Raw genomic sequence first — 26,641 nt, forward strand, 5'->3', positions numbered from 1 at the left:
GTTGTAGATGTTTGTTGTACAACAAGTATTGTAAACACTTTATAAATACACTTTGATTGTATCAAAAAGTGAAAGCAGAGTTGTAAAATATGTTAGTAAATCAAAAATACTACTAATTTTATATTGAAGTAAAGTAAAAGATATTAATTTGCAGTGAATGCCAGCAAGAATTTTGTAAACAATAGAAACGGCTGACGAAAAGCAATAAACGACACACGATTTTTTAATTAAATTAACAAACAGTTTTCGTTTGATTCATTTAAATTTAAATAATAAAGAAATCTCTCGTGATACAAGTAACAAAATAAAAAAATTTTAGCAACAATTCTAAAGACAGTCGTTTTTGGTTGTGTTGCCAATTGTAAATAAACCGTTTTTTCAATTAGTTGTTGTTGTTCCAAATAACTGTCAAATTTATTTATTATTTGTTGTTGTCTATTTTGTAAACAATTGTATGTATACAAACTGTACGTTTTGTGTTATTTACCGAAAAAAACTGTAAATCGTAAAAAATTCTATGAAAATTTAGTAAAACAATTAAAATATCCTAGTTATTTATAAGTTTTCGCACAAAATGATTACCCAAGATCCACTAGAAGAATATCAACAGCAGTGTCGTACTTGTTATAATTCAAAAAATAATTTACAATTACTAAAATCACTCCCTGAATCCTGGACAAACCAAAATGAACCAAAAACATATGCCGAATTATTAACAGAAGTTTGTCAAATAGATGTAAGTTATTTCTATACAAAAATTTTTGAAAGTTTTATGAATTTTCTGTAAATTTCCAGTTTACGGAAGCAGTTACTCAATCAGACCTTTGGCCACAATTTATTTGCTTAATGTGCTGTGAAAAACTTAAATCTGCCTATGATTTTATACAACAAACACATAAGATTAATAAATATTTAAAAACACTTTCCGGTCAATTACAAACAAAAAATGAGCACTTCATAGAAATACCCGAATTGGATATTCCTTTGGATATTAAAATGGAAAAAGACAATGATGTGGAGTTAGCTGTAAATGTGGGGGTATTTCAGTATAATTCATTGGAAAGGAAAGAAGATGCTGTAAAAACCGATATTGCAGCATCTGTAGATAGTCTCTTGGAAAAGGTAGAAGCTATTAAGTCCGATAAAGTTGATACCATAGACAATGACTTTGATGATCGGTAAGTGGAAAAATAAATTCGAAAAAGGATACTGGGATATGTTTTAGATACATTTGTTAGTAGTGGTGCAATGATTTTGTTGTCTTTCTTAACTGTAACTCTAATTGTGTTTGCTTCCGGAAGATTAGAATATAGTGTTAAAGTCTGTCAGTCTGGTATAAGTAGTACCTATGTTACTTACTAAACATTAACCATTATGTTATAAAACCAAACGAATACAATTTATTTAACAACCGTTACTTTTCTTCTCTTTTTTTAGTCCAAACAATAAAAATGAAAATTCTAGAGTTAAGAATGAAAGTAAGACAACACAAAGCCTAGAAGTTAATAATAACAACGAATTTCAATGTGATAAATGCAAAATAATATTACCAAATGCCTTGAAATTAAAACGTCATGTATACCAACGACATTGTCCTCATTGTGATATGTTTTTTAAAAAATCCTCTAAATTAAAATACCACATACTGACTAGACATACAGCAGAGAATAATGCGAATATTATAATAGAAAAGAAATTTTGCTGTAAAAAATGTTTGAGTAAATTTAAAACTTCTCAGCAATTACGTAATCACAATTATCGTATGCACATGCCATCAGAATGTATATTTCTGTGTTCGCAATGTGGTCAAACGTTTGAAGAGTCCGACGAATTCAAGAAGCATATGCTAGACGAACATGATAAAAATGTGATGGTACAGCAAAGTTTTAAACTGTCCTGTAATAAATGTAATTTTAAGGCCTTAGGTCGATATCATTTAAATAAGCATAATCATAAAATGCATAGAGATTCATAATTATATTTGTTGTAATAAGTAAATGTTTTTTATGGTAAAAGAAATTCTGAATTATTTTTCGTTTTGTATCCTTATAAAGGTTCTTCGCCAGAATGGTATTAATTTAATTGTTTAACTACATTTTAGTGATATTATTATTTCTTTTATATTTTATTAAAAAAGTGAATTTAAGAATTATTTTTTGATAAGTAAATAAATTTTTTAAAATGCTAAAATCTCTAAAATGCTGTTGAAATTTAATAAAGGTTTCAAAAATTTTATGATATTTGAAAATGCGAAAAGTTTGATAGATAGATAGATAGATAGATAGATAGATAGATAGATAGATAGATAGATAGATAGTTAGATAGATAGATAGATAGATAGATAGATAGATAGATAGATAGATAGATAGATAGATAGATAGATAGATAGATAGATAGATAGATAGGTAGATAGATAGGTAGATAGGTAGAAACTAGGTCCGACTTCTTCGAAGATACAATTTAACTCATGCTAAAAAAACTCAAATTAATATTTCTTTTTTTTATTAATTATAGCAGTAATTTTGATGACATGGAATATATAAGTGAAACTACAGTACAAAGTATGGATTACATAAACAAAAACCTCTTAAAATCTCCTACAAATGAACCCTCCCACCAAACGTTAACCTGCTCTGAATGCCATAAAATATTTGCTACCGTAAAGAAATTAAATCACCATAAACGTTTCAATCATGTTCCCGAGGATAAAAAGCTCCCTTGCCATATTTGTAATATGAAATTCTCCCGAACCTATCACTTAAAAAGACACCTACAAAATGTACATGCTCCTAGTACTAAAGGTGAACTTGTTAAAAAAGATCAAAATCCTAAAACAATTATGGACATTAATACAGCTATGCACTGTAATCAGTGTGGGAAAATATTTTATAATTCACAAAAATTCTCGCGACATCAACGTCATGCTCATGTACCGGACGAGAAGAAGTTCGTTTGTCATATGTGTGGACAAAAATTTGGACGATCTGATCATTTTCGTAGGCATATGCGTAATTTACATCAAACGGATGTAAGTATTTTAAAGCCAAAACGTCAAATACGACTGAAGGATAATCGCTTCGCATGCGATAAATGTGATCGTAGCTATACGCGGCGTTGTCGTTTGTATAAACATGAAAGGCTAATGCATAATGACGAGTGAAATGTTGTAGTATTATTAAATAAAATAGAATTGTAAAGAAAAAGTTTGTAATGAAAAATGTATTATTAATTTTTAAAGTGAAATGTATTTTATTTATTGGTATTGATTTGTGTATATTTTTAAGGTATAATTTGAAATTAATATCTATTTATCTATCTATTAATTTATGTATCTTAATGTCTATCGTTAAATCACCTCCCCCACAAAATCTACTATAATAATTTAATTTTAATAAAATATTATTGGTCTCCACCAGAAATAAGTTTTAGAGTTTTAATGGTCTCCACCAGTATATATTTGAGTTTAAATGGCCTTCACCAGGTTATATCGTGAGTATTTTATGGTCTCCACCGGTCAAAAACATAACCTCACTCTGAGGCAAAACGGGAGCACGGGTTATACAGTTATACGAAGTAGTGCATTAAATTAGTGCGGGTGTGAGAAGTAATTCTGTCGAAAACCCAGCGACAAGCTGGGAGAGCTGTCCCCCAACTCAGACCTAAATTACAACAATCGACTTTTTGTCGAAATAAGTCGAAAAGTCGAAGTCGACTATTTTGTTCCAAAAAAGTCGATAACTCGACTATCGTCTATAAAAAAAGTCGATAACTCGACTATCGTCTATGAAAAAAGTCGACTTTGTAAATAAAAGTCGAAAAGTCGGAAAGAGTCGAAAGAAGTCGAAAAAAAGTCGGAAAGTCGGAAAAAGTCGAAAATAGTCGGAAAAAGTCGAAAAGTCGAAAAATCGACTTTTAATTAAATGAAAAAAGTCGAAAGTCGAAAAATCGACTTTTAACTAAATGCAAAAAGTCGAATGTCGAAAAGTCGACTTTTCATAAAATGCAAAAAGTCGAAATGTCCACTTTTCATAAAATGCAAAAAGTCGAAAAGTCGACTTTTCGTTTCAACTATAGAACCCTAAGTTTCAACTATAGAACCCTAAGTCGAAAAATCGACTTTTAATTAAATGAAAAAAGTCGAAAAGTCGAAAAATCGACTTTAAATGCAAAAAGTCGAAAAGTCGACTTTTCATAAAATGCAAAAAGTCGAAAAGTCGACTTTTCGTTTCAACTATAGAACCCCTTACTATCACCCCATTGTGTTTCAATAATTTCATCTAAAATAGAGTATTCGATTAAAGACTTACATTTACTTGTAAGTAACCGATACTTTTCGTGAAAATAACAACACTAATTTCTAACAACAACAAAAAATAAACAAACAAAAGTATATGTAAACAAAAATTTCCACAGGAAAATAAATATTTGTTTAGTTTTTGTATTATTAAAAATTAAAAAAATAATGGATTTTATAGAAAAATTAAATAAAGAACAATGTCGAGCGTGTTATAATTCCACCAAAGGTTTACGGCTACTAACAAATCTAACTAAATGTTCGGGCGAGGATCAACAGCAAAAATCCTATGCTGAACTATTAAAGGAAGTGGCCAATATAAATGTAATTTCTTTGGTTTTATTTATTATGATAAAATATTACTTTTTGTTTAACATTTTTCCATAGATAATGGAGGATTTGTATAGAGAGCAAATGCCGCATTCAATATGTGAAATTTGTATACGCAGACTAAAAACTGCCCATACTTTTATACAACAAACCCAGGAAGTTAATGAACGTTTGCTAGCCATTGCCGAGCAATTGGAAACGGATAAACAGCTTAAGTGTTTGCAAGAGCCACCGGTAGATATAGTAGTTACGGATAATATTAAAGCAGAAAAAGAAGAGGATATAGACTATTTGGGACAATTCGAACCGGAGTGCTTTGTTGAATTAAAGGTAGAGGAACCGGATCATAAAATGGCCATAGATAACAGCAATGAAGATGTTTTAAGCTTAAAAAAGGACGAGGAAACTTTAAAAGAAGAGTAAGTTATGTTTTCTTTTAAAAATTTAATGGAAAAAATTTAAACATTTATGTTTTATCATTAGTGTAACTTTAAGGGATGACAAAAGCCCACTTTCAACAGAATCTGATAATGAAAATGTTAAAAGAAATGATCAGGTTGGAACCAAAAAAGTTACTAAAGATAGTAGTGACTTTTCAAATGATGATAAAAGTGTTAACAATTCAGATTCAGATTGGAAAGATGATAAAGTTAATGTTGAGAATACAAAAGTTAAAAAGAAAACTCGAACGAAATGTAAAAAAACCTCCTATAATCCTGATGATGATATTGCTGTACCCTGTGAAGAATGTAATAAAATATTTAACAATTCCAAAGCTTTGGCTCGACACAAACGCAATACACACATACCAGAAGAACAAAAATGCACCTGTCCCCTGTGTGGCCGTAGATTTTCACGTTCTTGTAATATGTATAAACATATGCGTACATTTCATGGTCCCGATTCAGTTCCTCTAATACGTAAACCTTCCACCAAGGCACGACAATTTCAGTGTGATAAATGTGAAAGAAATTACACTAAAAAAAGTCATTTGAATTTACATATAAAAGAAAAACATAACAATAACGAAGAGGGATCAGAAAAACAACCGTCAAACGGTGAGGAAACTGCTCAAGCTGCTGAAGAAGATTCTGTTAAAAAGGATAAACCTAAAAAGAGATATGAAGTACGTTCCTTATGTTCCATATGCGGTTCTTCATTTGCCAGTCGTACTCATTTGGTGGTACATATGCGACGTCACACAGGTGAGCGTCCCTTTAAATGTGATCTCTGTGATCGAGCCTATCCACGTCCGTCAGAACTCGTTTGCCATAGGCGTATACATACCGGTGAAAAACCGTTTAAATGTAAGATTTGTGATAAGGCTTTTCGTGTCTGGAGTAAAATGAGCAATCATATGCGTTCTCATACCGATATACGACCCTATAAGTGTACACAATGTGAGCGAAGTTTTAAATATTCCAAAGATTTAAATATTCACTTTCGTATACATACGGGAGAGCGTCCCTATAAGTGCAATGTTTGTGGCAGTACATTTACTCAAAGTAATACCCTTAAGGCTCATCGTTCAAAACTGGGCCATATGGATGAGGTGGTGGTTAATAAGGAGCCACTAGTTTAGGTGTATTTTTAAGTTTATAATATTGCAGTAATATTTAAAATATTTTTCATATTTTCATTAAAGAATCTAATTTATTATTTAAAATTAATTATTACAATTTATACATCAGTATTTCTTTTTTATTTTGTAAAATAAAAATACATTTAAATAATTAATCTATTATAACAAAAACCCATCACGATAATATCTAGTTCAAAATTTCTTAATTACTTTCAATTATAAAATCCGTTATAGCAATAACTGTATCCACCGGAAGTTTTTTCCCCGGGGAAGAACATACAGTTACAACAACACATAACTTGGAAACAGTTATACGGAGTAATACACTCAATAGGGTTCTATAGTTGAAATGAAAAATCGACTTTTCGACTTTTTGCATATTATGAAAAGTCGACTTTTCGACTTTTTGCATTTCATGAAAAGTCGACTTTTTGCATTTTATGAAAAGTCGACTTTTCTACTTTTTTCATTTAATTAAAAGTCGATTTTTCGACTTTTAATATTTTATAAATAGTCGACTTTTTGACTTTTTCCGACTATTTTCGACTTTTGACTTTTTTCGACTATTTTCGACTTTCCGACTTTTTCCGACCAGAGTTAAAAATTTATAAAGTTGCCAGAAGCGTAAATTTATAATGTTGCCATTTAACATTATATTATTATTATTTTTATTATTAATAAACGAATTATATTTTTTCTATTTGTTGCAATTTTTTTAGTTTTTCCGACTATTTTCGACTTTTTCCAAATTTTTCGACTTCTTTTGACTTTTTCCGATTTTTCCGATTTTTTTCGATTTTTTTCGACTTTTTCCGACTTTTCGAATTTTTTCGACTTTCCGACTTTTATTTATAAAGTCGACTTTTCGACTCTTTTCATAGACGATAGTCGAGTTATCGATTTTTTGGAACAAAATACTTTTCGAAAATACTTCGACTTTTCGACAAAAAGTCGATTGTTCGATTATTCGAAAGTCGATTTATTGAACCATAACACTCAATTGGTGCGAATGAGGAGTAATTCTACCGAAAACTTGGCAACAAACACAAGCCTGATCGTCCTTAAGAAATAATGGCAATGGAGCGAGAATTATCCCATAGCACAGATTACATCTCGAATTCAATAATTTAATTATTTTCTTTGCAATACTTAAGACACAGTTCAAAACTGTCAAATTTTGATTACTATAGCATTATAATCAACTAAATAATTTTAATTATTTAATTAGAGATTATTAATTAATTATGATTAAAATAATATTTAATAAATCAATAATTTTACCTTAAATATAAAAATAATTTAAAATAATTCAGGTAAAAATCCGAAAAATGTCTTATTTTTTGTTTTCATAAATAAGCTATTACATTTTTCTTTACATTCTCACCATTAGTAGAAATTCACCACTACAAAATAAAAACAACTCACTATCTTTTGGTTTGTTCTCTTCACTGGCATTCTCTTCATTCGTTTCCAAACAACAAAATATAATAGTAAATAAAAGACAAAACAACAAATTTTCAAAAAAAGAAAATAAACAAAAAAGATTTCTAAAATAAATATTAAATAATTGTTTTACTTTGTAATTGTTAATACATTTAAAAGAACAGCAAACAAAATGAATACCAGCGAAAAATTACAAAAGCAACAATGTCGTACTTGTTACAATGCCACCAAAGGCTTAAAACCTTTAACAGATCTGACCAAATGTGGTGGTGGTAGCCAACAAATATCCTATGCCGAACTGCTGGCTGATATTTCCAATATAAATGTAAGTAATTCGATTTAAAACAGAAAACTTATTTGTGGCTAACATTGTTTTTGTTTAGATAATGGAGGATTTTTACAATGAATTGCCACAATTTATATGCGAAGCCTGCCAACGCAAATTGAAAGCTGCTCAGGCATTTATACAACAAACTCATGAGGTTAATGAACGTTTAATAGCAATGCTGAGTAATCAAAAAGATACTTCCGCTACGGAATTTACGTATTTAGAAGAGGCTCCGGTGCAAGTTAAAATGGAATTTGAGGATAGTTTGCCTGAACCTGAAGCTGAGCAACAATGGCATGATGAACTGAAAGATGATGAAGAAAGTGCAGCTGGTTTAGAAAGCGCTGTGATAGAGGGCAATGATGGCGTGGACTTGTAAGTAATTGTTTTTATTATACTTATTATTATAGGTCAAAGAGGGATAGTTTAATATCAGTGTACATAGAGAAAAAGGTTTCAATTTCTATAGGTACCTATACTTTGATCAAAGCTAGTTTATTGCTTAGTGCCCGACAGCTAGTCCTACTTATTCTAGTGATACAAAAAATCGGGTCTATAGTTTACTCTATAGTCTGCTCTATACTTTAATGTGTAGTCTTGTCCTTTTTGTAATTTTTACACAATTTTATTCAAATTCCCTATGAATCGATTCGGTAGAAGTCGGTTAATTCCCTCCTTAAATAGTATTTTTAAAAATACAAATGAAATTTTGCAATTTTGCTGAATGCTGGAAACTTTTTCTCCTTTGATTCTAGAACAAATGTTAAAGGGAGGATCGAATCCAAAACAGACAAATATATTAAAAAAATTGTTAAAAAAGTTGATAATACAACTATAAACAATTTAAAAAGAAACAAAGATTTACTTTATCAAAAAAGTAAAAGCAACAAAGAAGATTGTAGAGAAAAGCAATCAAATAATATGGAAACACAAATAGAAGAAATAGAGAAAAATAAAGAAGAACCTCCTCTTGAAACAAACACAAGTGACGAGGATAATGTGGCTGTTGCCTGTAAAAAATGTGATAAAGTATTTATTAATTCCAAAGCCTTAACAAGGCATTTACGCATCACCCACATACCAGATGATCAAAAATGTTCATGTCCAATATGTTTTAGTAAATTCACAAGAGCCTGCAGTATGTATACACATATGCGTACATTTCATGGTTCCAATACTGTGCCTCTCGTACGGAAACCCTTAACACAGGATAGGGTGTTTCAGTGTGAAAAATGTCCAAAAAATTATACAAAAAAGAAATATCTTGATGTTCATGTCAAAACCAAACACACCCAAGCAATAGAGGAGAAAGAGGAAAGCATGGAAATAATGCCAAAAATAAATCATAAACCTTTGTGTTCCATTTGTGGCAGTTCATTTCCCAATAAAACTCATCTAATGGTACACATGCGTCGTCATACGGGTGAGCGTCCATTTAAGTGTGATCTCTGTGAACGTGCCTTTCCCCGTCTAGTAGAGTTGACCTATCATCGACGTATTCACACGGGTGAAAAACCATTTGAGTGTAAAATTTGTGGTAAAACTTTTCGTGTTTCTAGCAAAATGACCACTCATATGCGTTCACATACGGATATACGACCCTATAAATGTACACAATGTGAACGCAGTTTTAAATATTCCAAAGATTTAAATATACACTTTCGTATACATACTGGTGAACGACCCTATAGTTGCAATGTTTGTGGCCACACTTTCACCCAAAGTAATAGCCTTAAGGCTCATCGTATTAAATTGGGTCATTTGGAAAGTGTTTCGACATCTACAGATGTTATAGTTTAGAGCAAAAGTTTTGTTGTAAAAATTCTAAATAAATTTATAATTAAAAATTAAAAGATTTGTTTAAATTTAAAAGAATTTTATTCATTATTAATGGATTTAAACAATTGATGATGAACTATAGATAGATACTATGTATTAGACTATACACTAGATGAAAATCGAGTCGGATTCTATAATTTTAATTACATTTTTAAATTGTCCTAAATATTTCTTAATTTTTTTTTTTTGTATTACAGTTTTAAAATTAGTAAAGTAAACTCTTCAAATGGTGTACAAAATGATATAACACAAATGCTGGCACTACTTAATAGGAAAATGGATATATTAACACGTAAGTTATCATTTGACAAACTTTTAATATACAATTTGATATTAAACTATTCAAACTTTTCAGAAAACAATGAAATCCTGAAGCATCAAATGAGAGGTAATTATTAATATTATAAAATTGAAAATTAATGCTAAAATTCTTTTCCTTTTTTTGTCAGATATAAAGAATCAAAATACTTTAGTGCTAAATGTTTTAAGTGAAAATACCGATGCTATAGAAAAGTCATTAAATAAAAATCCTAGGTTTTTAAAAATATTTCCGATAAGTACTATAGAACAATTAAATGAAATAGAAGATAATATTAATGAACAAAATGAAAAGGATTATGTGAGTATTAATGCAAAAAAATCTTTAAATAATTGTATATATTTAAAAGTTATAATTTAGATTGCTTCCATAAGAGCAATAGCTGGTCAACGTGGCCTTAAGAAGGGCCTATCCGATATAATGACACCCAAACTTTTGGTAGAATTCAATGTTGATGGCAGTCATAATAAACAACGTCTTTTGAATTATACCAAATTTGTTAATGTTTTATTTCGTGAGTATGAATTTTTTAGTTTATTTTTGAAAAGTTTTTTTATATTTTTTTATAATCTTCTTTTTCAGATGGAACTTATGATGAAAATTGCACCGAAAAATCATTTAAATGTCATTTAAGGGATGCTTTAAAATTGGTTAAAAATCGTTATTTCAAAGAGAAATGTATATCTAAGGATAAGAGTGATAATGTAGCCAAGGAAATAGCAGCTTCTAAATTGAGTGATACTCAAGATGTTTCACAAAATGAGATCATTATATAATTATTTAAAATGCATTTTTCTTTTGGTTGCATTTAAGGCTAGTTTTTAATGTTGTAGCTGTAATTTATTTATTTTAAATTATGAAGTAGTATATTTTGTATTTCCTTCACAATAAACAAAAATTATATACTATTTTTATTTCGCAATTTCATATATTTTGTAATTAAGTTATTAAAAGCACTAAAAAAAAGACAATTGGCATTATTGTTTTATGTCAACGTAAATTTTGTATATTTATGAACTCTGGTTTTTTTTAAGATTCTACCCAATAAACATTGATTAAAACCTATGAAGATTAATGTACATTTTCTTAACTTAATAACCTAATAAACAAAAAGCTTTGAAATAATGTAAACATGATGTAATATGTAATAACTTAGTGCTTCCTAAATGTAAATATATATTTGAAAATATATTTCAATTTGTATATAACAGAGCCCTGCGCCGAAATAAACACTAACAACGGCGATGGTTTTGAATTTTCTTCGGCGGCTAAGCTTTAAGCCGTATCGTCGCAGGATTCTGCAACAAAATCACATAAAAATAAACAAATTTATGAAGAAAAATTTCAAATTTTGTTTTTATATAGAAAACATAAATAAAACAAATAAATTAACATGCAGAAATTGGACAAACAACAATGTCGTGCGTGTTACAATGCCAATAAAGGTCTTAAGCTCCTAACCAAATGTATTGGTGGTCTGCAAAAGAAATCCTATGGAGAACTCTTAAGGGAGGTATCCAATATAAATGTAAGTTTTAAAGGGAAACCTCAATATAAACATTTCTCATAATATCCTATATTTACAAGATAATGGATGAAGCTTATAAGGAATTGCCACAATTTATATGTGACAGCTGTTCACGCAAACTAAAAGCCTCACATGCATTCATACAACAAACCCATGAAGTGAATGAACGTTTAATGGCTATGTTAATGGGAAGAGAGGAAACAAATAATCATTTGGATTGTCTGCAGGAGGCTCAGGTGGATATACAATCTTGTTTGGAAATAAAAATGGAACATGATGAGGCTGGAGCTGAGCCAACAGCTGGCGAACCTTGTTCTATTGCATTAAAGTTAGAGGAGCCGGAAGATTTTTCACAGATTAATCATCATAATGTTAAGGAATTGGGTGAAAAAAAGGACAATGAAGATGAAAATAATTCGTTGGAATTGTAAGTAAGAATGATATTGATTTAAGCGGAATTAATTGATTTTAAAGAGATTAGTGTTAAAGATTAATTAGAATAGCGAAAAATCAAGTGATTCTTTTAGAAAATAACATTGAACTATGAACCCCTTTTTCTGGAATAGAGTGAAAATGTAATCGGTCCATCTGGAATAGAGGAACCGGTTCATTTGTCTACAAAATGTAGTAAAAATTAACCGATTTATATAGAACAGAGTGAAAACGATATAGTTTATTAATATATCCATCTAGAATGGAGTTTAGCACTAAATATTATACTTTATTATAAAAATATAAACCTTTTTGATTACAGGATAACTTTAAAAGAAACAAATGAAGCAAAAACTGACATTAATGCTTCAGAACATCAAGCTAATGAAGATATATTAAATGTAGATACAAGGGCTGATAATAAAACAAAACCTTTAACAGATTCATTTCTTGTCGATGAAGAGAATCTTGATGATGATGGCGCCTGCAATAAAAACAGTGACTCTGAAGACGAAGATTATCGAGACGACCTAACAGATGATATGGATTGGCAAAAAGTGCAAAAATCCAACAGCTCAAATAGTAAAAAAGATGATAAAAAGAAAATTACAAAAAAATTACGAAAATCTGAAGAAACTAACGAAGATGATGATGTGGCTGTACCCTGTAATCAGTGTAATAAAATATTTAGTAATTCCAAAGCTCTAGCACGACATCAACGCACTAGTCACATACCAGAAGAACAAAAATGTACTTGTCCATTGTGTTTTCGAAAATTTTCCCGTTCCTGCAATATGTATACACACATGCGTACCTTTCACGGTCCCGATACAGTGCCGCTCATACGTAAACCCTCGACACAAGAGAGAATCTTTCAGTGTGACAAATGTCCTAGGAATTATACGAAAAAGAAACATCTTAATATACATATAAAAAATAAACACAGTCAAGAGAATGAGATGACGGAAACAAATGCAGAAAAGTCAACAGAAGAGCTAAAGGAGAGTGTCGAAGAATCGCCTGCCAAACCAAATAAACCGAAAAGATATGAGGTACGTTCTTTGTGCTCCATTTGTGGCAGCTCATTTTCCAGTAAAACTCATCTCATAGTACATATGCGACGTCATACAGGCGAACGACCCTTTAAGTGTGATCTCTGCGAACGTGCCTATCCTCGCATCTCGGAATTAACCTGCCATCGACGCATACATACGGGTGAAAAACCATTTGCCTGTAAGATATGCGGTAAAACTTTTCGTGTTTCCAGTAAAATGACCACACACATGCGTTCACATACCGATATACGACCCTATAAGTGTACACAATGTGAACGTAGCTTTAAATATTCCAAAGATTTAAGTATACATTTTCGTATACACACGGGTGAGAGGCCATATTGTTGTAATGTTTGCGGCAGTACGTTTACGCAAAGTAATACACTAAAAGCTCATCGTGTAAAGTTGGGTCATATGGATAGTGTTGTGGAAATGAATACAAATAATTTAGTTTAGTTTTTTAAGTTACTTACATTTACATTTGTTTAATTTATTAAAATAAGAGAAAGAAATTTAAAACTAGTAAGTATGTACATATAAACTAAATTTAATCTTTAACTAAATAATATTCTTTAGAAATCAACTTTTGCAAAACTTATTTCTATAGTAAAGTTCTTGTTTGAATCTTTTTTGTAACTTATTTTAGAAAACTTTTTTTCATTACTATAATGAAAGCTTTTCGTTAACTAAAAGCATAATTCACTTCATAAAACTTTTTTGTCATTATAACAAAGAAAATATTTCATTAAAAGTTTCAAAATTTTAACATTTCATATTTTTGATAACTGATCTAGAAGTATACAAACTTTTGTATACGATTTAACATTTTTAAAAATACCATAAAAATAATTTTCTACAAATATCCAAAACGGTTCAGATGCCATTGGATAGTGAACATTAAATACGTGATAAGATTTGAAACATGTTTCGAAAGCTTCCATAAAACTATCACATTTTATAAGTTTGTCATCTAAATACATGAAAAATTGATCAATTTTTAAGGTATTCACATCACCTAAACCTAAAATAAATGGCTGAATGTTATCGTCTTTTGCTGCCAAAGCTGCCAAATGATCTTCCAAAGACTGCATTGTAGAGTTTATGTAAATAAATGATTCTTGTGAATCTTTTATGGTAAATTTACTATATTCCATTTTACCATTCTTATTTTTTCTAGCACATTTCTTTGTTTGATATAAACTACTGTGTAGACACCATAATAATTGTAGGTATACTAGGTGGTGATCTTTTTCTGTGAAATTCAAAAAGAAAAGGGTGAATTTAAAGAATTTTACAAATATTCTAAACGAAATACCTTCATGAGTTTGAGGTATCTCTATAGTCGTTAGCATATCAGTAATAGATTTTTCCCTAGTATTATTATAATTTTTCAAATATTTATCAAGTTTTAGAAATTTTTCATTCCAATTCACATTAGCAGAAACATTTTGATATAATCCATTAAAATCACATTCAATCTGAAAATAATAACAGTTTTATATTACGAAAATATGAAAAATTACCTCAAGAAAGTAACCTACAAATTTACATGCACTTGGTCCCTTGTATTCAGGCCACAATATTAAGGCCTCTTTAATATTGTGACACTCGTTTCTAATTTGATTTAAGCGAAAGTTAACACAGCTACACCATGCAAAGCTATACGCATGAGATTTAAAATCTTGGGTCTTTAGTGCATGGATATATATGTCTGCATCACATTCTGGTACTAAAATAAATATGTTAATACAATCTTTGATTTATCCTCTACATACGTATAGTTAAATACCCAATGTGTCTTCTTTTGTTGTAATCGAATCGGTGGTTTTTAAAGATTTCAACAATTTCTTCTTATTATAAAACTTTGAATATATCTTTCCTCTACGTTCTGTTCTATAGTATTCTAATTTTTCTGTGGGAAAAATTTGTAGTATTTGATTTTCCAATTGATAACTAGTTTGCAGTGACATATGCAGATCTTTTGATTCAAAATGTTGTACAATTATATTCATTATACAAGAACGATGTTCTTCAGATATTTTTTGAGATTTTTCGTAAAATTTCAAAATTTTACAACCACTTTTATGTAGTTTTAAAATATCCAAAACATTAACTTTGGGATTTTCCACTTCAGTGCCAAAATATTGAAATTGTGTATCTTGCACTTCACCCGTACTTGGTTGCACGAGTGCGGGTAAGTTTCTATCCTTTCTCCATTTATCTAATTTATGTTTGAAGAGAATTTTATCTCCTATTTTCATATGTTTTGTAATTTCAGTTAAATCGTTAGAAGTCATTAACGAAAGTGTCTTAATTGTTATGTTTTGTTCTGAAAGTTGTAAATTTTGTTAATTTTTTTTAAAAATTTTTTTTAAGTTATTACCTTGAAAAAACTGTAAAAGATGTTTCAACTCCCAAGATGTTAATAGGCCTACCAAAGTATTATCATCGTTTAGCTCTGCATCTAAAAGTAAAATTAGCTCAAAATGTTGTCTTTTTTAGAAGGAAAAATTTCTTGTTTACCTTTTCTCTTAATGGATGTTAGAGTATCTTCTACGACTTTTCCAATCGATTGAAATAACTTATCCACCATTAGTTTACTGCTTTCCAAATGTTTTGATTTTAAAGTATTTAAAATTTTCTGGACATTTACTGTAAATTTAGAAACATTTATAAAAATTAAATATTTATGCATAAAATGAAACAATTTCATGATATCAAAGACAAAAGTTCATTGCAAAAATGTTAACAATATAACATAAATAACTTGACTGTGTACATATGTATGTATTTCTTCAAAACTTCTTCGTAGTATTAATGGAATATGTAACCAGCAGTTCGATGGGACAGTCCCAAACTGACCACTTAACCTACCACTTCTGGTGGCTCCTAGCCACCTGACTACCCAGGTGACCGACCATTTTAACATGGACTTGTCCTACGAGGAAGTCAATCGTCACTCTACACTCTACAAAAAGAGACAGTAAAGAGATGATTGCCTCCGCTCTCGCTCGGGGACCCTAAAGTGACGACTGTCTTCATTCTCGATTACAAAGAGTTTATTTGTGACGAAAGACCAAAAACATACGAATTGGAGTCAGCCAGGTGGAACTAAAATTTGAAAATTTCAAGTGTCTACTCTCCAGAATACTATGGGACAATAATGTGACTATTGACCCGAATGATATAAAATTGAGTCAACCTGATGGTGGCATATTAGTAGAAAGTAATAATCATTTCTCCAAAAGATGGGTAAAATAACTACTTTCGCATGTACAACAAAAAAACAACTTTTAAGATTATAATCTCTAGGATACTTGAGGACAGTAAAGAGACGACTGCCTCCGCTCCCGCTTACAAAGGGTACATTCGTGACGAATGACCCAAAACATACGAATTACGATCATCCAGGTGGGTAACTTTTAGTGGAAATTACTGTATTTTTCGTATGCATTGACTCTTTGTCGAACTGCTGGGTAGGTATTCATTTTATATATGTACATACAAATATATGTATGTATAGCGTCATTGCATTAATGTATAGTGTCATTCCGATTATGAAATACTTTTCTCTTTGACATTACTAACAATTACAATTGTAAAATAACTTACCATTGGTCTCGCAAACAGCGTCCGTTTGAACGCCAATACTTTTCTTTAAAGTTTGATCCTCTATAGGCAAGCTATCATCATTCATTTCTAAAACTAAAGTCAAAGATTAAATTTATTGCAAATCTTAAAATTTCATTTTTACCTTCATATGGTTCTATTTTTATTTCACTATGATCCATATCAGATTCCTCATCATCAGATAACAGCTGGGTTTTAATTTTTACAGGAAGATCTGGAGTTTGAAAAAAGGAAAATTATAAAATTTTTACTTTCTTTATGTTTAATTAATAAAAACCATTAATGAGAAATTCCTCCGTGAGTTTTTCGGTAACGATACTACGTTTTCTTTTTGGCATATTTTTTAGTTTGTTTTTCGCTAGAAATAAAATCTAGATAGTGATAGACTTGTAAATAAAATTCATTCACAAAATAATTTTAATTGTCCTTTGGTTTGTAAACAAAAAAACTTGTATAATAGTGCTGCCATATCTAAAAACATATATTGGTGCTATCAATTATTTGCGAATGTAAGAAAGATGAGTGTACCAGATGTTATAGAGCAGGTATTACTGTTACATACGTATTAGTAAATTTAAAACTTGACAAATGATTAAAATGAAAAAATTAGAGAAATATATTAATTAAAATATTAATAATAAATAAATAAAATATTAACATGAATTCAAAATTTAAAGAAATATATAAATTAAAATAAATTTGTCTAACTATTATGACATTTTTTATAGAATTTTTTTTTAAAGAAACTATTCTATAGAAAACTTTGTTAATAATTTTTTTTTGTTTTAAGCATTCTTTAGAAAAAACTTTTCTATTGTTAGTTAGTTTAAAGGAGGATGTACATATATACATCAAATCCGAAGAAATACACCTATGCCTTTATCGGGCCTGTTGTGCGCTCCTTAACCAGTGTCAGAGGCGGGAATCGAACCCACCAACTTCGGTCTACCAGACTAGAACTTTAGTTTGATATAAATTTTTCTACAAAAAAACTTCTTATAAAAGAAATGTTTGAGTAAAAATCTGTTTTAAAAAAAAAAAATTTCATTTTTCTAAAGAAAACTTTTTAATTAACACTAATTGAATAGTAAATTATGTGAATATTATTAATTCATTAATGATTTTTTACATTTATTTATTTATTCATAATCACAATACAAAACCTATAAGGCATTTCTTCATATGCTAACATCGTTTACCGTTATATTTTTGTAAACAATGCAAAGTCAAAGTTTTTGTGTTAATATTCATAGATGAATGCCAGTAAAAACACTCTCATACAAACAAAAAGGACGCGCTGAAGAATCACGTTTAGTTTTGATTGTTGAAGAAAGTGTTTTAAAATTTGTGTTGGGTTTGGATTAGTTAAGTTAATTTAGTGAAACTAATAATAAAAAAAGGTGTCTGTTTTTATAACAAATAATTGTGATTAATGCAAAAAGGACGGTTTTTAGCAAATGAAATAAATTAAAGGTAAGTGTATTTTTTATAAAATATTAAAGCCGCCATTTTTGGTAAAATACTTTGTTAAATATACAAAAATATTTGCGTTACTAAATACTGAACATAACGCTGGATCCTGTTAACATACTCCTAGTAAAATCTTTCCAATAAGAAATGGAGTTAATAAAAATCCAAAAGTATTAATGTTCCAATAAGAAATACACTGACAAATTTCTAATTCCTAACAAAGATTTCCAAAAAAGAGATTTTAAAGAAATTAAATTAGAAACTTGATTGAGGAATTTAATAGTTTCATTTTATAGTGTTTTTATTAACTTTTGCTTGGGGATTATAAATAATTGTTTAATAATAGTTTTAAGGATATTAATAGTTTTAATATAATAACATAAATACACAAAAGTATACATTTATAATATGAAACTATACCTACATGGTATAATATATATATAAAAAATCATTCATAAATAGTTATAGACGATACGACTGCCTAGAGAACTTAATAATTTTCAGTTGAAGCATAGTGTTTTAACATAGATTTGGTATGTTTAAATTGCATACCATCGGTAGCAGCCAAAACTTCAGTAATAAAACTTTGAGAATTGTGTATGGTCGTACCACCCAATATAACACGATAACCCATATTGTTCAATTGATGCACCGATAAGGCCTCCTCATAGGTGGTGCCACCGACAATAAATACAACCACCTCTTGGGGTGGACGACGGAATGGTACTAGTTCTGAGTTAATAGCAGGATAGGTGGGATCTAGTTCCCTACCCTTGAAAACATCTTCCAAAGTTTCCTTTAGCAAAGGTGTATGTTGGGTAAAAACATTCTCTACTCCCTTAAGACCTTTAATAAGATTACGTGTCAATTTGACGGCATCAGTAATGCGCACCAAATTAAACAGTTCTCCTTGACGCATATGAGTTCCTGCATATTCTATTAAACTGGGTATTATGTGTGTTTGTGCTGATCTCATTTTTAAAATCTGCAATAAACTCGAGGTATCACAATTGGCATGTCGCTCATAGCGCAAGGCATATAAAGCCACTAGTTTTAAAGCATCTTCCAAAGAAATGCGTTCATCTGCTATTAGCTTCTTAATACGTTGTAATTGTTGGGAATGTTCGGCTTTACAGGCTATTTCCTGTTCCAATTCTGAAACTTCGAAAAGATTTCTTTTTGTTGTCATTGTGGACAATTCTCCCATTATGCATAAATGTTTTTGCACAGTACCAGACATTTTCTTAAATTGTGGATAAGTTTCTATGAAATTTTTCATATCCGCAATACTTTCCACCTTTTTTTGATCTTTTGCCTTACGCTGAAATTCTTCCATAAGATTTTTTATGGTCGAACCAATTTCACCAAAATTGGCATACATATTTTTGGCATAAAATTCATCTTGATCTCCCGATAAGACCAATTCCTTAAAATCTTTGGGTACTGCTTGATTTTCCGACAAGTCCACACGATTATTGCGTATGGTTAGAAGTTCATGAACCATTGCCTGATAAGTCCATTGGTGTAGTAAAGGTGTCACGGGGTCATCACGGCGATCTAAAATTAATAGCAATGGAGGAGCAGCTCCATTTTCATGAGTACGAAAATCGAATAGAGTAGATTCTTTGGTTATTTGTTCATACACTTGTTTGGCTAAAGTTTGTGTAACCGTCGAACCCGCCCTATAACGTATAACAGGATTTAGTTTAAGGGACAGTAATACCGAGACTATGCCCTGTACGGAACGTGTTAATGCATCGGGCAGCCAATTAAGTCTTTGCATGCAAGTGGGAATGTTAAGTGAAAACAAATTGGGATTAACACCCATATAGTCGGCATATAGTTCTTTAACTTCACGCACCGATTCACTTTCATCACACTCGGCCAAATACTTAATATCGGTGCGGGGTATAATATTGCTGAAATCTGCAAAATAAAAACATATTTAATATAATTTGTCCCAATTATACAACTTAATCTTACTTACACAAAAAATATGAACCATATTTAGGACTTCTTAGCTCTTGGGCCAATAATTGTACATTCTGCTTGGTTGGCCTTATAAAAACTATACATTTTAAATATTTCATGCGCTCATTAGACCGTCCCGAATCTATACGTTCAAATAGATAAACCTCTCGCTGCAGCATATCCGACTGAGAAAATGCCATCGATATAATACTTGTCTAAAAATGTCCAAAAGAAAATTTCAAATAATCTTCAAATTATATTTTTCTCTACTGCACTCACTGTTTCCTTATCCAGTAACATTGTTTTCATGCCCGGTCCCGACTCTGAGCACATTTTTTCTATATACAATTTAATGCCGTTAATTAAATTCATTTTTATTTATTATTTTTAGTCAAGATTTTAATAAAAATATGTTTATTTTCGTTTTTTCACAAATTTATGTATTGTTTTCGTTTTCTGCAAATATTTTTTTCATACGCACACACACTCACACGCAAATGTCAAAAACCAGATGATTTTATCAATAGAGTAGAAAATAAGGAATGCCAGATAGTTTATTTACAAATACGGCCACCTGGTTTTATAATAGTAATTAAGCCTAAAAATATGTTAAGTAGAAATACATTGCTTTGTTATGATATTTATATGAATGCACAGTGATTTAGACAAATTATTGCTATTTATTTTGTATCTCGGGAGCTATTGAATATATCATAAAGAACAATTGGATTAAGATTTGTTGTTTAGTTGACTTTTATGTTTTCACTCAAAAAATTCATTTTTGTGGCGATCACAGATTATCACTGTTTTGGATCTATCTCTTCTAAATTCCAACATAAATGGACTTTTATGTTTTGACTCAATAAACCCATTGTTATGGCTCTATTTCTTCTAGTTTCCAAGATAAATTGACTTTTATGTTTTAACTCAATAAACCCATTTTTGGCGAGATATAATAGTGATCACAGATTTTTACTGTTTTGGCTCTATCTCTTCTAGTTTCCAAGATAAATGGATTTTTATGTTTTTACTCAATAAACCCATTTTTGGTGAGAAATATAGAGATTACAGATTTTCACTGTTTTGGCTCTATCTCTTCTAGTTTCCAAGATAAATGGACTTTTACGTTTTTACTCAATAAACCCATTTTTGGTGAGAAATAATAGTGATCACAGATTATCACTGTTTTGGCTCTATCTCTTCTAGTTTCCAAGATAAATGGACTTTTATGTTTTCTCTCAAAAAATCCATTTTTGGTGAGAAATAATAGTGATCACAGATTTTCACTGTTTTGGCTCTATCTCTTCTAGTTTCCAAGATAAATGGACTTTTATGTTTTCACTCAAAAAATCCATTTTTGGTGAGAAATAATAGTGATCACAGATTATCACTGTTTTGGCTCTATCTCTTCTAGTTTCCAAGATAAATGGACTTTTATGTTTTCACTCAAAAAAATCCATTTTTGTGGCGATCACAGATTATCACTGTTTTGGATCTATCTCTTCTAAATTCCAACATAAATGGACTTTTATGTTTTGACTCAATAAACCCATTGTTATGGCTCTATTTCTTCTAGTTTCCAAGATAAATTGACTTTTATGTTTTAACTCAATAAACCCATTTTTGGCGAGATATAATAGTGATCACAGATTATCACTGTTTTGGCTCTATCTCTTTGAGTTTCCAAGATAAATGGGCTTTTATGTTTTCAATCAAAAAATCCATTTTTGGTGGGAAATAATAGTGATCACAGATTATCAATGTTTTGGCTCTATCTCTTCTAGTTTCCAAGATAAATGGACTTTTATGTTTTCACTCAAAAAATCCATTTTTGGTGAGAAATAATAGTGATCACAGATTATCACTGTTTTGGCTCTATCTCTTTTAGTTTCCAAGATAAATGGACTTTTATGTTTTCACTCAATAAACCCATTTTTGGCGAGAAATAATAGTGTGAAACTGTTTTTGGCTCTATCTTTTCTAGTTTCCAAGATAAATGGACTTTTATGTTTTCACTCAATAAACCCATTTTTGGTGAGAAATAATAGTGATTACAGATTATCACTGTTTTGGCTCTATCTCTTCTAGTTTCCAAGATAAATGGACTTTTATGTTTTCACTCAAAAAAATCCATTTTTGTGGCGATCACAGATTATCACTGTTTTGGATCTATCTCTTCTAAATTCCAACATAAATGGACTTTTATGTTTTGACTCAATAAACCCATTGTTATGGCTCTATTTCTTCTAGTTTCCAAGATAAATTGACATTTATGTTTTAACTCAATAAACCCATTTTTGGCGAGAAATAATAGTGATCACAGATTATCACTGTTTTGGCTCTATCTCTTCTAGTTTCCAAGATAAATGGACTTTTATGTTTTCACTCAATAAACCCATTTTTGGCGAGAAATAATAGTGATCACAGATTATCACTGTTTTGGCTCTATCTCTTCTAGTTTACAAGATAAATGGACTTTTATGTTTTCACTCAAAAAATCCATTTTTGGTGAGAAATAATAGTGATCACAGATTATCACTGTTTTGGCTCTATCTCTTCTAGTTTCCAAGATAAATGGACTTTTATGTTTTCACTCAAAAAATCCATTTTTGGCGAGAAATAATAGTGATCATAGATTATCACTGTTTTGACTCTATCTCTTCTAGTTTCCAAGATAAATGGACTTTTATGTTTTCTCTCAAAAAACCCATTTTTGGTGAGAAATAATAGTGATCACAGATTAACACTGTTTTGACTCTATCTCTTCTAGTTTCCAAGATAAATGGACTTTTATGTTTTCTCTCAAAAAACCCATTTTTGGTGAGAAATAATAGTGATCACAGATCACTGTTTTGACTCTATCTCTTCTAGTTTCCAAGATAAATGGACTTTTATGTTTTCACTCAATAAACCCATTTTTGGCGAGAAATAATAGTGATCACAGATTATCACTGTTTAGGCTCTATCTCTTCTAGTTTCCAAGATAAATGGACTTTTATGTTTTCACTCAAAAAATCCATTTTTGGTGAGAACTAATAGTGATCACAGATTATCACTGTTTTGGCTCTATCTCTTCTAGTTTCCAAGATAAATGGACTTTTATGTTTTCACTCAAAAAATCATTTTTTGGCGAGAAATAATAGTGATCACAGATTATCACTGTTTTGACTCTATCTCTTCTAGTTTCCAAGATAAATGGACTTTTATGTTTTCTCTCAAAAAACCCATTTTTGGTGAGAAATAATAGTGATCACAGATTATCACTGTTTTGACTCTATCTCTTCTAGTTTCCAAGATAAATGGACTTTTATGTTTTCACTCAATAAACCCATTTTTGGTGAGAAATAATAGTGATCACAGATTATCTCTGTTTTGGCTCTATCTCTTCTAGTTTCCAAGATAAATGGACTTTTATGTTTTCACTCAATAAACCCATTTTTGGTGAGAAATAATAGTGATCACAGATTATCTCTGTTTTGGCTCTATCTCTTCTAGTTTCCAAGATAAATGGACTTTTATGTTTTCACTCAATAAACCCATTTTTGGCGAGAAATAATAGTGATCACAGATTATCACTGTTTTGGCTCTATCTCTTCTAGTTTCCAAGATAAATGGACTTTTATGTTTTCACTCAAAAAATCCATTTTTGGTGAGAAATAATAGTGATCACAGATTATCACTGTTTTGGCTCTATCTCTTCTAGTTTCCAAGATAAATGGACTTTTATGTTTTCACTCAAAAAATCCATTTTTGGTGAGAAATAATAGTGATCACAGATTATCACTGTTTTGGCTCTATCTCTTCTAGTTTCCATGATAAATGGACTTTTATGTTTTCACTCAAAAAATCCATTTTTGGTGAGAAATAATAGTGATCACAGATTATCACTGTTTTGGCTCTATCTCTTCTAGTTTCCAAAATAAATGGACTTTTATGTTTTCACTCAAAAAATCCATTTTTGGTGAGAAATAATAGTGATCACAGATTATCACTGTTTTGGCTCTATCTCTTCTAGTTTCCATGATAAATGGACTTTTATGTTTTCACTCAAAAAATCCATTTTTGGCGAGAAATAATAGTGATCACAGATTATCACTGTTTTGACTCTATCTCTTCTAGTTTCCAAGATAAATGGACTTTTATGTTTTCTCTCAAAAAACCAATTTTTGGCGAGAAATAATAGTGATCACAGCTTATCACTGTTTTGGCTCTATCTCTTCTAGTTTCCAAAATAAATGGACTTTTATGTTTTCACTCAAAAAATCCATTTTTGGTGAGAAATAATAGTGATCACAGATTATCACTGTTTTGGCTCTATCTCTTCTAGTTTCCAAGATAAATGGACTTTTATGTTTTCACTCAAAAAATCCATTTTTGGCGAGAAATAATAATGATCACAGATTATCACTGTTTTGGCTCTATCTCTTCTAGTTTCCAAAATAAATGGACTTTTATGTTTTCACTCAATAAACCCATTTTTGGCGAGAAATAATAGTGATCACAGATTATCACTGTTTTGGCTCTATCTCTTCTAGTTTCCAAGATAAATGGACTTTTATGTTTTCACTCAAAAAATCCATTTTTGGTGAGAAATAATAGTGATCACAGATTATCACTGTTTTGGCTCTATCTCTTCTAGTTTCCAAGATAAATGGACTTTTATGTTTTCACTCAAAAAATCCATTTTTGGCGAGAAATAATAGTGATCACAGATTATCACTGTTTTGACTCTATCTCTTCTAGTTTCCAAGATAAATGGACTTTTATGTTTTCTCTCAAAAAACCCATTTTTGGTGAGAAATAATAGTGATCACAGATTATCACTGTTTTGGCTCTATCTCTTCTAGTTTCCAAAATAAATGGACTTTTATGTTTTCACTCAATAAACCCATTTTTGGCGAGAAATAATAGTGATCACAGATTATCACTGTTTTGGCTCTATCTCTTCTAGTTTCCAAGATAAATGGACTTTTATGTTTTCACTCAAAAAATCCATTTTTGGTGAGAAATAATAGTGATCACAGATTATCACTGTTTCGGCTCTATCTCTTCTAGTTTCCAAGATAAATGGACTTTTATGTTTTCACTCAAAAAATCCATTTTTGGTGAGAAATAATAGTGATCACAGATTATCACTGTTTTGGCTCTATCTCTTCTAGTTTCCAAGATAAATGGGCTTTTATGTTTTCCCTCAAAAAATCCATTTTTGGTGGGAAATAATAGTGATCACAGATTATCACTGTTTTGGCTCTATCTCTTCTAGTTTCCAAGATAAATGGACTTTTATGTTTTCACTCAAAAAATCCATTTTTGGTGAGAAATAATAGTGATCACAGATTATCACTGTTTTGGCTCTATCTCTTCTAGTTTCCAAGATAAATGGACTTTTATGTTTTCACTCAATAAACCCATTTTTGGCGAGAAATAATAGTGATGACAGATTATCACTGTTTTGGCTCTATCTCTTCTAGTTTCCAAGATAAATGGACTTTTATGTTTTCACTCAACAAATCCATTTTTGGTGAGAAATAATAGTGATCACAGATTATCACTGTTTTGGCTCTATCTCTTCTAGTTTACAAGATAAATGGACTTTTATGTTTTCTCTCAATAAACCCATTTTTTCAAAAAAATCCATTTTTGGTGAGAAATAATAGTGATCACAGATTATCACTGTTTTGGCTCTATCTCTTCTAGTTTCCAAGATAAATGGACTTTTATGTTTTCACTCAAAAAATCCATTTTTGGTGAGAAATAATAGTGATCACAGATTATCACTGTTTTGATTCTATCTCTTCTAGTTTCCAAGATAAATGGACTTTTATGTTTTCTCTCAAAAAACCCATTTTTGGTGAGAAATAATAGTGATCACAGATTATCACTGTTTTGGCTCTATCTCTTCTAGTTTCCAAGATAAATGGACTTTTATGTTTTCACTCAAAAAATCCATTTTTGGTGAGAAATAATAGTGATCACAGATTATCACTGTTTTGGCTCTATCTCTTCTAGTTTCCAAGATAAATGGACTTTTATGTTTTCACTCAAAAAAATAAATTTTTGATAGTGATCACAGATCACTGTTTTGGCTCTATCTCTTCTAGTTTCCAAGATAAATGGACTTTTATGTTTTCTCTCAATAAACCCATTTTTTCAAAAAATCCATTTTTGGTGAGAAATAATAGTGATCACAGATTATCACTGTTTTGGCTTTATCTCTTCTAGTTTCCAAGATAAATGGACTTTTATGTTTTCACTCAATAAACCCATTTTTGGCGAGAAATAATAGTGATCACAGATTATCACTGTTTTGGCTCTATATCTTCTAGTTTCCAAGATAAATGGACTTTTATGTTTTCACTCAATAAACCCATTTTTGGCGAGAAATAATAGTGATCACAGATTATCACTGTTTTGGCTCTA

At 30.3% G+C, this 26,641-nt stretch overlaps 4 protein-coding genes across 6 annotated transcripts; 2 read left to right on the forward strand and 2 right to left on the reverse strand.

Moving 5' to 3' along the window:
• Positions 1-184: 184 nt before the first annotated feature.
• Positions 185-13,918, forward strand: LOC124419284. The gene is made up of 15 exons (XM_046947946.1): positions 185-736; positions 796-1,178; positions 1,438-1,974; positions 2,515-3,028; positions 4,355-4,618; positions 4,682-5,043; positions 5,108-6,204; positions 7,814-7,974; positions 8,033-8,352; positions 8,829-9,765; positions 10,496-10,649; positions 10,718-10,884; positions 11,523-11,663; positions 11,723-12,090; positions 12,418-13,918. Exons 1-15 carry the CDS (start codon positions 575-577, stop codon positions 13,604-13,606), a joined length of 6,756 nt encoding a protein of 2,251 aa, XP_046803902.1. The 5' UTR covers positions 185-574; the 3' UTR covers positions 13,607-13,918.
• LOC111680286 (zinc finger protein 624-like) lies at positions 7,663-11,043 on the forward strand. Of its 2 annotated transcripts, XM_023441921.2 has the most exons (7): positions 7,669-7,974; positions 8,033-8,352; positions 10,014-10,108; positions 10,172-10,204; positions 10,266-10,435; positions 10,496-10,649; positions 10,718-11,043. In XM_023441921.2, the coding sequence occupies exons 1-7, from the start codon at positions 7,822-7,824 to the stop codon at positions 10,909-10,911; spliced, it is 1,119 nt and encodes a 372-aa protein (XP_023297689.2). In that variant the 5' UTR covers positions 7,669-7,821; the 3' UTR covers positions 10,912-11,043. The 2 variants fall into 2 exon arrangements, with proteins under 2 accessions (XP_046804038.1, XP_023297689.2); XM_046948082.1 differs by lacking the exons at positions 10,172-10,204; positions 10,266-10,435; positions 10,496-10,649; positions 10,718-11,043 and adding an exon at positions 8,733-9,400 and having other exon boundaries at positions 7,663-7,974.
• On the reverse strand, positions 13,919-17,218 carry LOC111680278. Of its 2 annotated transcripts, XM_046948081.1 has the most exons (10): positions 17,058-17,218; positions 16,905-16,994; positions 16,763-16,855; positions 15,674-15,802; positions 15,534-15,614; positions 14,940-15,479; positions 14,692-14,879; positions 14,466-14,628; positions 14,310-14,402; positions 14,054-14,235 (listed from the first exon to the last, which is right to left on the reverse strand). In XM_046948081.1, exons 1-10 carry the CDS (start codon positions 17,116-17,118, stop codon positions 14,192-14,194), a joined length of 1,482 nt encoding a protein of 493 aa, XP_046804037.1. In that variant the 5' UTR covers positions 17,119-17,218; the 3' UTR covers positions 14,054-14,191. The 2 variants fall into 2 exon arrangements, with proteins under 2 accessions (XP_023297680.2, XP_046804037.1); XM_023441912.2 differs by having other exon boundaries at positions 13,919-14,402.
• Positions 17,219-18,517: 1,299 nt separating this feature from the next.
• Positions 18,518-20,677, reverse strand: LOC111680267 (vacuolar protein sorting-associated protein 45). The gene is made up of 3 exons (XM_023441901.2): positions 20,501-20,677; positions 20,238-20,436; positions 18,518-20,176 (listed from the first exon to the last, which is right to left on the reverse strand). The coding sequence occupies exons 1-3, from the start codon at positions 20,591-20,593 to the stop codon at positions 18,741-18,743; spliced, it is 1,728 nt and encodes a 575-aa protein (XP_023297669.2). The 5' UTR covers positions 20,594-20,677; the 3' UTR covers positions 18,518-18,740.
• Between the last annotated feature and the right edge of the window lie 5,964 nt (positions 20,678-26,641).

Source organism: Lucilia cuprina, chromosome 4 (assembly GCF_022045245.1).
Source record: "Lucilia cuprina isolate Lc7/37 chromosome 4, ASM2204524v1, whole genome shotgun sequence".
In the NCBI taxonomy this organism is placed as follows: domain Eukaryota; kingdom Metazoa; phylum Arthropoda; class Insecta; order Diptera; family Calliphoridae; genus Lucilia; species Lucilia cuprina.